The following is a 9,520-nucleotide window of genomic DNA, read 5'->3' on the forward strand; positions in this document are numbered from 1 at the left end:
CAGTAGCACAGACACTGAGGACTGCAATTAATAAATGGGACCTCCTGAAACTGAGAAGCTTCTGCAAGGCAAAGGAAACAGTCAGTAGGACAAAACGACCACCCACAGAATGGGAAAAGATCTTCACCGATCCCACATCTGACAGAGGACTGATTTCCAAAATATATAAGGAGCTCAAGAAGCTAGCCACCAAAACACCAAACAATGAAATTAAAAAGTGGGGTGCAGAACTAAATAGGGAATTCTCAACAGAGGAATCTGAAATGGCTGAAAGACACTTAAGAAAGTGCTCAAAATCCTTGGCCATCAGAGAAATGCAACTCAAAACAACTCTGAGATACCACCTCATGCCTGTCAGAAAGGCTAAAATAAAAAATACCAATGACAATCTATGCTGGAGAAGATGTGGAGAAGAAGGAACACTCCTCCATTGCTAGTGGGAGTGCAAACTTGTAAGACCACTCTGGAAATCAGTATGGCGGTTGCTCAGAAAAATGGGAATCAGTCTACCTCAAGATCCAGCCATTCCTCTCTTGGGTATATACCCAAATAGTGCATGTTCATACAACAAGGACATATGTTCAACCATGTTCATAGCAGCATTGTTTGTAATAGCCAGAACCTGGAAGCAACCTAGATGCCCCTCAACTGAAGAATGGATTGAGAAAATGTGGCACATCTATACAATGGAGTACTACTCAGCAGAAAAAAGCAATGGAATCTTGAAATTCGCAGGCAAATGGATGGAACTAGAGGAAACCATCCTGAGTGAGGTAACCCAGTCATAAAAAGAAAAACATGGTATGTACTCACTTATATATGAATTTTAGACAAAGAGCAAAGGATTACCAGTCTATAATGCTCCTCACCAAAGAAACTAGGAAACATGAAGGACTCTAAGGGATAAATGGTCCACAGGAATGGAAGTGGCATGAACTCCCGAACTAATTGGGGGCATGAATGTAGGGGGGGAAGGAGCTGCTACAATAAGAGCAAGAAAAGAGGAGTAAAGGAGAGGAAATGGAGGGGCAGAAACATTGAGTTGGGGGAAGAATAGAGGAAAGAGAGCAGGAGGAGAGATACCATATCAGAGGGAGCCACTATAGGACAGAGAAGAGATCTGGAACCAGGGAGATCTCCAGAGACCTACAAGGATGATACAAGCTGACAATGCAGGCAATGGTGGAGAGGATAACCTAAAAGCCCTTCCCCTAAAATGAGATTGATGACTTGTCTTTATGCCATCCTAGAGCCCTCATCCAGTGGCTGAAGGAAGCAGAGACAGACATCCACAGATATACACTGAGCCGCAATCGGGAATTTAGTTGAAGAGAGGGAGGAATGAAGTACGAAGGGGTCTGTACCAGGTTGGAGAAACCCACAGGAACAGTTGACCTGAACAAGGGAGAGCACATCGACCCCAGATGCTATCAGGGAGGCCAGTACAAGACTGGTCCAGACCCCTGAACAAGAAGGCCTCTGCACTCCAGGGAGCCTCTGGCGGTGGATTAGTATTTTTCCCTAGTGCAAGAAGGGACTTTGAGAGCCCATCCCACGTGAAGGGTTACACTCTGGCCCTGGACACATGGGGAAGGGCCCAGGACCAGCATAGGAAGACTTGGTGGACTTTGCAGAGCCCCCGTTGAGGGCCCTACCCTGCCTGGGGAGTGGTGGGTGGATGGGGTGGGGGGTTGGGGGGGGAGGAGGACTGGGGATGAGGGGAGGGAGAGGGAGAAGGGACTTGAAATATGCTTGTTCCCTAACTAGAACAACAACAACAACAAAAAAAAAAAAACCAGCAAAAAACAAAACAACAACAACAAAAACCTCACGGACATTTCATACTGCAAAATCAGCATGCTCCTTGGGTATGCGCCAAGTCAGAATATTCATGAGTGATCAGGAGTGAATGCAATAGGCATTTCTGAATACCCAGTTTTAATATCACACAACCCTAGTAGACTAGGGTATTTGTAGCACCATGGAAAATGCATTAGAAACAAGAAAGGTACTAATTCCAGTCAACCTTTTCATTGAGGTTCATTCACTTAGTCTACAGTAACAAACAGTAGTGACAAAAAAAATTTCTTTCTTTTTATTTAAATTAGAAACAAGATTCTTTTACTTGTCAATCCAAGTTCCCTCTCTCTCCCCTCCACCCCTGCCCACCGCCCCCCACCCCCTACCGATCCATATCCCAACCCGTTTCTGCTCCCCAGGGAGGGTGAGGCCTTCCATGTGGAATCTTCAAAGTCTGTCATATCATTTGGATCAGGGCCTAGGCCCTCTCCCCTGTGTCTAGGCTGAGAGAGTGTCCCTCCATGTGGAGTGGTCTCCCAAAAGTCCATTTGTGTATTAGGGGTAAATACTGATCCACTACCAGTGGCCCCGTAGATTGTCCAGACCTCCAAATGACCTCCTCGTTCAGGGGGTCTGGAACAGTCCTATGCTGGTTTCCCAGTCTCAGTCTGGTGTCCAATACTTTTTAAATTATTGGCTAGTTAGTTTTAACTAGCAAGGAGACGGTGGCCTCACAACCGCATTAACACTGCAGTGTCGAGGCAGAGCTCAGAAGACCGTGGTGAAGCATGGCTTCCTTCTCCCTGCTCCCGTGTCCCACAGTTATTAAAGGAAGGAATCTCGTCTGTAAATGACTGTCATCCACTGCCCATTTGGATCACCACCTCAGCTCTGCACTGTCAGCGGTTAGCAAAGCTTCAAGGTTCAGTCTGACACCGGTTTTCACTGTAAGCACCGCCAAACGCTGCTTCATAGCCGGGATCATACTCTTCTTCCTTGACAACCATCTTCTTTGCATCCTCTTGTGCGAGCTGTAGGTCAAACGTGTACTGCACCTCCTGAACGTCTGTGTTCCGTTCAGTGCCTTTCAGCTGGTCTCTCAGGTCCTTCAGCTTAATGTAGTAATGAACCTTGTCCTGGGCTCGAGGAAACTGAGCGCACCTGGCACTGGAAGACGGCATGACGTAGCAGAGAGTTTCTGTGTCCGGGATCTTGTGGGGCTGAAGCCCAAATTCCAAGTTCTTAACCTTTACTCCAAAAACTTCTTTACTGAAAATTTCGTAAATACATTTGCCATTAAACGCCGCTATTTTTGGCTGGTATTTCTGCAGTTTCTGCACTAGGATTCTCCCTCCTTCTCGGAATTCTTTGCTGGACAGATCCTGGCTGCCCGGCGTCGTCCGTTCTACCATGTTGGTGAAGCCAATGCCGTACTTCCCGGGTAAGGTGTAGTCATCCATGTGATTCAGCTGGACCTCACTCAGTCCTGACATGAACAGACACTTCCAGAAATGGTTACCAGGTCCAGGGTAATGATGCCCTGTGTAAGCAGCCATTAATCCTGGGTTAATGCCAATGATCACAATGTCCAGATTGAAGGTTAAAATATCAGGAAGGGTCTTGGTCAAAAGCTCAGCCTCAGAAACACCGTTGAAACGGTCCACCTTTCTTTTCACTTTAAATGTGTCTGTAATTTTTCCTTGTTTTTCTTTTGACTTTATAGATTTGTCGGATTTTTTTGGCCTGGCACGTTTTTTGGGTTCCACTGGGTCCTTGGGTTCTGACGCTCTGGCTTTTCTTTTCCTTCTGTTTGGAGCCTCTGGTACAGGTTTCTGAGCAGGAGCATCTGCGGACATCTTCTCTTCAGTCGTGACCGACATATTAGGAGCTTCAGCCATCATTTGCTGAAATGGAAATGAATAAAAAGCTTGAACGTGCTCCAGAGAATAGCTGCGCACGCCCTCTGCATCCAAGGCGGCGCCGCTGAGGGTGTGGCCGCAGCTGCCAGGCCAGGGGCACAACCTCAGAGGGACTCAGCACCTGATCTATACGGTTTATAGTTGAATTTTTTTCTATGACAATCATACCTGCTTTAAAACCCACACCTAGGCCGGGCAGTGGTGGCGCACGCCTTTAATCCCAGCACTTGGGAGCCAGAGGCAGGTGGATCTCTGTGAGTTCGAGACCAGCCTGGTCTACAAGAGCTAGTTCCAGGACAGCCTCCAAAGCCACAGAGAAACCCTGTCTCGAAAAACTCGAAAGAGTAGTGCCAGGTTAGTTAGTTATTGTGTTTCTTTTGGTGGTGGCACACTCCTGTAATCCCAGAATTCTAGATGCAGAGACAGGAGGATCCTGCACTACAGGCCGGACCTAGGCTACATAGCCAGTACTTCTTTAAACAAAACCTACAAAATTAAAATCAAAACAAGCAAAAGACCAATAAGACACACACATACACAAAACAAAGCAATAAGAAACAAGAACTCCACAAAAATATCGTTTTGTTCTAACTTAAATCTTACTGTATTGTAATCCTCTCCCCAGCACCTCCAGAGGATCCTATAATCTTGATTATCAAAAAAGTAGGAAAGATAAAGAAAAATGTTTTAGTAGTCCTTTGAAATGCAACCAGAATCATATAGGTGCCTGCTAAGACACTAAAGCATATCTCTCTATTGAGGAGGAGACACTACACTTGCTTAAGCCTCATTCTTTCCACGAATGTTCCTTTTTCTGTTAACCTCCATGCTCTAATCTGTGTTAAAATATCTGCCTAAAGGCTGAGCAGTGGTGGTACATGCCTTTACTCCCAGGACTTGGGAGGCAGAGGCAGTATGGTATTGGCAGGAGAAAATATATAGACCAATAAAATAGTTAAATGTACAGAAGTAAAATCATCAATCAGTGGACAACAGACCCTTGTAAAATGTGTGGTGTGTGTGATGGTGGTGTGGATAGGTGTAAATATGTCCTGGCACTCAAGTGTAGCTCAGAAGACAACTTCCAGGAGTTGTTTTCTACTTCTACCATGTGGCTTCTGGGATTTGGGCTTTAGTTCTCACGCTCTTTTCTGTTGCGCCATCTGGAGGGCCCAGTTTCTTTTCTTCTTTGTTTTTGTTTTTCCAAGACAGGGTCTCTCTGTGTAGCCCCGGCTGTCTTGGGACTCACTTTATAGACTAGGGTGGCCTGGAACTCACAGAGATCTGCCTGCATCCCCAATTTTAAAAACAAAAAAACATTTTGTGTGTGTATGTTTATGGGCTTGTGTGTGTGAGAAAGGAAGACAGAGAGAGACAGAGACACAAAACATGAATGTGTGTGCCACAGTGTGCAGTGGGGAGATTGGAGGACATTTTTTGGGAGTCCGTTTCCTCTATGGGTTCCAGTGATCAGAGTCAAGTCATCCGGTTTGTATAGCAAGTCTTTGAATTGGTGGTACTATCATGCTGGCCACCAGACAGTAGCTTTTTAGTAACAGTGTCAGCCTATTCTGTAGCAAAATTCTAGTTAGTATTAATAATAAAAACCCAGAGACAGATACTGGAGTTAAAGTTGAAGATCAGAGAAGCAAAGCAGCCAGTTCCTAGAGAGGTCTTACCTCCAATGCTCAGACTGAAAGAGCAATCCTGTCCTCAGATTCTGCATCCAAACAGCGTGTGTCTCCACCAAACCTCAGACTACTCTGAGTTCCTGTCTCCTTCCACCTTAAATACCTCTCTAGTGCTAGGATTAAAGGTGTGGGATCCCAAGTGCTGGGATCACCTTTGTGTGAGCTCTGTTTGTCTTTTAGGGTGGATCAATTTCCTGTAGCTCAGGGCTGCCTTGATTGAATTAACAGAAATCTGTCTGCCTCTGTCTCCTGAGGGCTGGGATTAAAGGTGTGTGCCATTACTACCTGGCTTCCATGGCTAACTAGTGTGGCTAGCTTTGAACTCCTCAGGCAAGCTTTATTTGTTAGATCATAAACAAAATACCACCAAAGTCTATGGGAAAAGACCAGAACATGGTATTGGGATACATAGAAAGTATCCAGTAGAAAGATGCTATGAACTATTGGTAGAAATATACACACAGGCTGGGCGGTGGTGGCACACACCTTTTAATCCCAGCACTCAGGAGGCAGAGGCAGGCAGATCTCTGTTCGTTCCAGGCCAGCCTGGTCTACACAAAGAAACCCTGTCTTGAAAAGCCAAACACACACACCTCAGTCACTTGTAAAGTTGCGATCTTTCTAAACTCCAATGCTAATAGTATATGGCTTTGAAACTCTACTGTTGGATATATATCCAGATTTGGAAATGTGGACCCAAATACTTGTTTGTTGCTGTGGCTTGGATGACCCTGAGGGGCCATGTATTAGTGGCTTAGTTATTATGCATTATATGTTAATGGTCAGCTATTGGGAGGTGCTAATGTGTTTGAGTTGCAAAGAGGGAGGAGTGAAGAGCAAAGGGGTCAAGACCAAATTGGTGAAACTCACAGAAACAGCTGAACTGAACAAGGGGGAGTGCCTGGATCCAAGACTGATGGCTAGGAGGCCATCATGGGACTGATCCAGACACCCTGTACATGTGTGTCAGTGAGGAGGCCTCAGAAATCTATGGGGCCTCTGGTAGTGGATTGGTACTTATCCCTGGCATACGAATGAACTTTGGGAGCCCATTCCACATGGAGGGATGCTCTCTCATCCTGGACACATGAGGGAGGACCTAGTCATACGGAAGTCTTTGGAGATCCCCCATGGAGGGCCCCATCCTCCTTGGGGAACAGAAGGGGTTGGAATGGGGAGGCTGGGGGGGAGGAAGAGAGGGAGAGGGAGCTGGGATTGCCATGTGAAGCAAGCTTGATTCTAATTTAAATTAAAACATGGTAAAAAAAGAAGGAGAGGAAGAAGAAGAAGAAGAAGAAGAAGAAGAAGAAGAAGAAGAAGAAGAAGAAGAAGAAGAAAGGCGACTGAGGAATTCCAGGAAGCTCAGGAGCCAGTTAGCCTGGTTTATGTAGTTGCAAACATGAGACTGTCTAAAATGAGATGAAACACAAGGGCCAATGCCCAAGTTTCTCCTGACCTGCACATGTGTGCTATGGCATGTGTGAGCCTATGTGCAAATATATGCATGTACACACATAGAAACACACATACAGAACACACATACACTCTTAAAGAGGTGGGTGATGGGAGATGCTATTCTGTATATGTTTCTCTTATTGGTTGATGAATAAAACATTTATTGGCCAGGCAGGAAGATAGGAAGGGCTAGGAGACAAGGAGAATTCTGGGAAGTGTAGGCAGAGAGGAGTTGTCATGTGAGCCTGGGAAGAGAGGACTCGAGTCAGGTGTTGTCTGGTAAGATAAGACAATGTAGAAATACATAGATTAGCAGTTATGGGTTAATAATTAAGACAGCGCTGGTCAATAAGAAGCCCTAGTCATCGGACAATTTCATAATTAATGTAGCATCTGTATGTTTATTTGGGGCTGACATGGCTGTGGGACTAGTTTGGCGGGAAAGAGTGCTCATTACAGGAGGGCCCTAGTGAAAGTTATCTAGATAATCGTGGCTATGTTCTTGAAGGAGATATTGATTACATGGCTCCTGGTTTGTTTGAAACTGTGGTGAGATGGCCCAGTGTTGAAGGTGCTTGCTGCCAAGCCTGATGACTTTTATTCAGTCCTCAGTCTGAGTTTGATCTACGGAACCCACACAGGGGGAGGAGAGAACTTACATATGAATGCTGTGGCAGGCACATATTCCATCCCCTAATCAAAATATAACTTTCTTTTATTAAAAAAAAAAAAAATCCTTGAGAGGCTCTGTAAATGGCTCAGTGGTTAACATGGCTTGCAGTTCTTCTAAACGACCTGAGTTTGGTTTTCAGCACCCACACTGGGCAGCTTACAACTTATCTCCAGCTTCAGGGAATCCAACATCCTCTTGGACCTCTTTGGGTACCTACAAGATGTGGCAAACACACATACACAAAAATTTAAAAAATTAAATTAAAAAAGGTAAAATAAAAAAAGCACTCAATAGATACAGTGGTAGAGAAATGTCCATAGAGTGAAGCAAGACAGCTAGCTTTTGATTTTTCAAGACAGGGTTTTTCCTGTAAAGTCCTGGCTGTCCTGGAATTTGCTCTATGGACCTGTCTGGTCTCTAACTCGGACTCAGATCTACCACTGGGGCTAGAGAAATGGCTCACCAGTTAAGAGCACTGACAGCTCTTCCAGAAGACCAGGGCTTAATTCCCAGAGCACACATGGCAGCTAACTGTAACTCCAAGATCTGACACTCCCACAGACTACATGCAGGCAAAACACCAATGCACATAAATAAAAAGAATAAAAAGAAACAACTTAAAGGAGGGGCAGGCTCTGAATGTGAACTAAGGTATCTTGAGGCGTTTCTCTAGCCCATATACATATAGTTTTGAGTGTGTGTGTGTGTAGATTGCTACAGAATGGTAGGCAAACATTCAATAACTGAAGCATGTCCCTAGTACATACACACTGTGTAATCACTGTATAATCATTACCACTACTATCCAGTGAATTAAACTATTTTGATGTCTAAAAGCAAGTAGCTTTATTTGCTGTATAAAAGTGAAGCATACAGATTCCTCAACATGACTGTATATGAAATTTGGGAATTAATGAGAGAGGTGGACAAGGAAAAAGGACTAAGTCATGGTACTGGTGGGTAGGAACTTTGTCCTTGTTAGTTTTTATTTTTCCTTTGTGTCCATCTGTATATATTTTAAGTATTAGTAGTAGATTAGTTTGAGTTACTGATTGGCATTGCCCCAATGTTGGGAGCTGCAAAGTACCGCGCCCTAAGGATGGCGAAAGTTTCTGCCTTCCACCAGCCCGACAGCGAGTGCTCTCAGTGGTAAACAACTCCTAATTTGGTAAAGGGCACCTTAATTCTACTTGGAGCATAACCTATCCTGGCGCGCCACGTAGGGTTAGGTGATTAGTAGATGTAGACTATATCAGGCCCTGTCTTCCTCTACCCGGGGCCACCATTCACTGTAAATCAAGGTTCCTGATTAAACTGTGAGAAGGTTCCTCGGTGTTGCATCGTTCTTGCTGGTCAAGGGTGGACTCGACACCCCAAGAGCCTTATAAATATTCCAATTGCATTACTCCTCAAAACAGGCCTGGTAGTAAATGTCTTTAATTCTAGTGCTTGGGAGACAGAGTTAAGTAGGCTCACTCTGAGCACCAGCCAGGTCTACATAGTTCCAGGCCTACCAGGGATACACTGTGAGACCCTGTCTCAGAAGAAACAAATAAAAATAAATTTAACAAATGTCTTCAATATTGCATTTATAGGAGCTAAATGTGGATAAAGCATAAAAGCATTCCACTTTTAGTCTTTTCCAATCGAGAAGAGCCAAGGACTAATAATATGTACTTCTCAGCTATGACAAACGACCTATCAAAATTTGAAACCATGGGTAGCCTATGTCTCAGTTGGTTCTTGCCCAACACAATCTCCACCATATAAACCGGGAGGGGTAGCATACATCTACAATCCCAGCTCTGGGGAAATAGAACAGGAGGATCATAAGTTCAAAAGGTCACTTTCTGCCAAGCTACCTAGGAAGTTCCAGGGTAGTCTGGGAGACAGGAGGGTCTCAAAAAAACAAAAACAAAAACAAAAACAAAAAAACAAACAAGAACAAAACTCAAATCAAACCAAACCAAGTCAAACTAAAT

At 44.6% G+C, this 9,520-nt stretch overlaps 1 protein-coding gene across 1 annotated transcript; it reads right to left on the bottom strand.

Moving 5' to 3' along the window:
• Positions 1-2,396: 2,396 nt before the first annotated feature.
• On the bottom strand, positions 2,397-3,848 carry LOC100752484 (G/T mismatch-specific thymine DNA glycosylase). Its single transcript, XM_027393900.2, is given in 3 exon segments — positions 2,397-2,658; positions 2,660-2,702; positions 2,705-3,848. Coding segments are annotated over 3 exon segments (1,167 nt in total). The 5' UTR covers positions 3,702-3,848; the 3' UTR covers positions 2,397-2,531.
• Between the last annotated feature and the right edge of the window lie 5,672 nt (positions 3,849-9,520).

Source organism: Cricetulus griseus (genome assembly GCF_003668045.3).
Source record: "Cricetulus griseus strain 17A/GY chromosome 1 unlocalized genomic scaffold, alternate assembly CriGri-PICRH-1.0 chr1_1, whole genome shotgun sequence".
Lineage (NCBI taxonomy): Eukaryota > Metazoa > Chordata > Mammalia > Rodentia > Cricetidae > Cricetulus > Cricetulus griseus.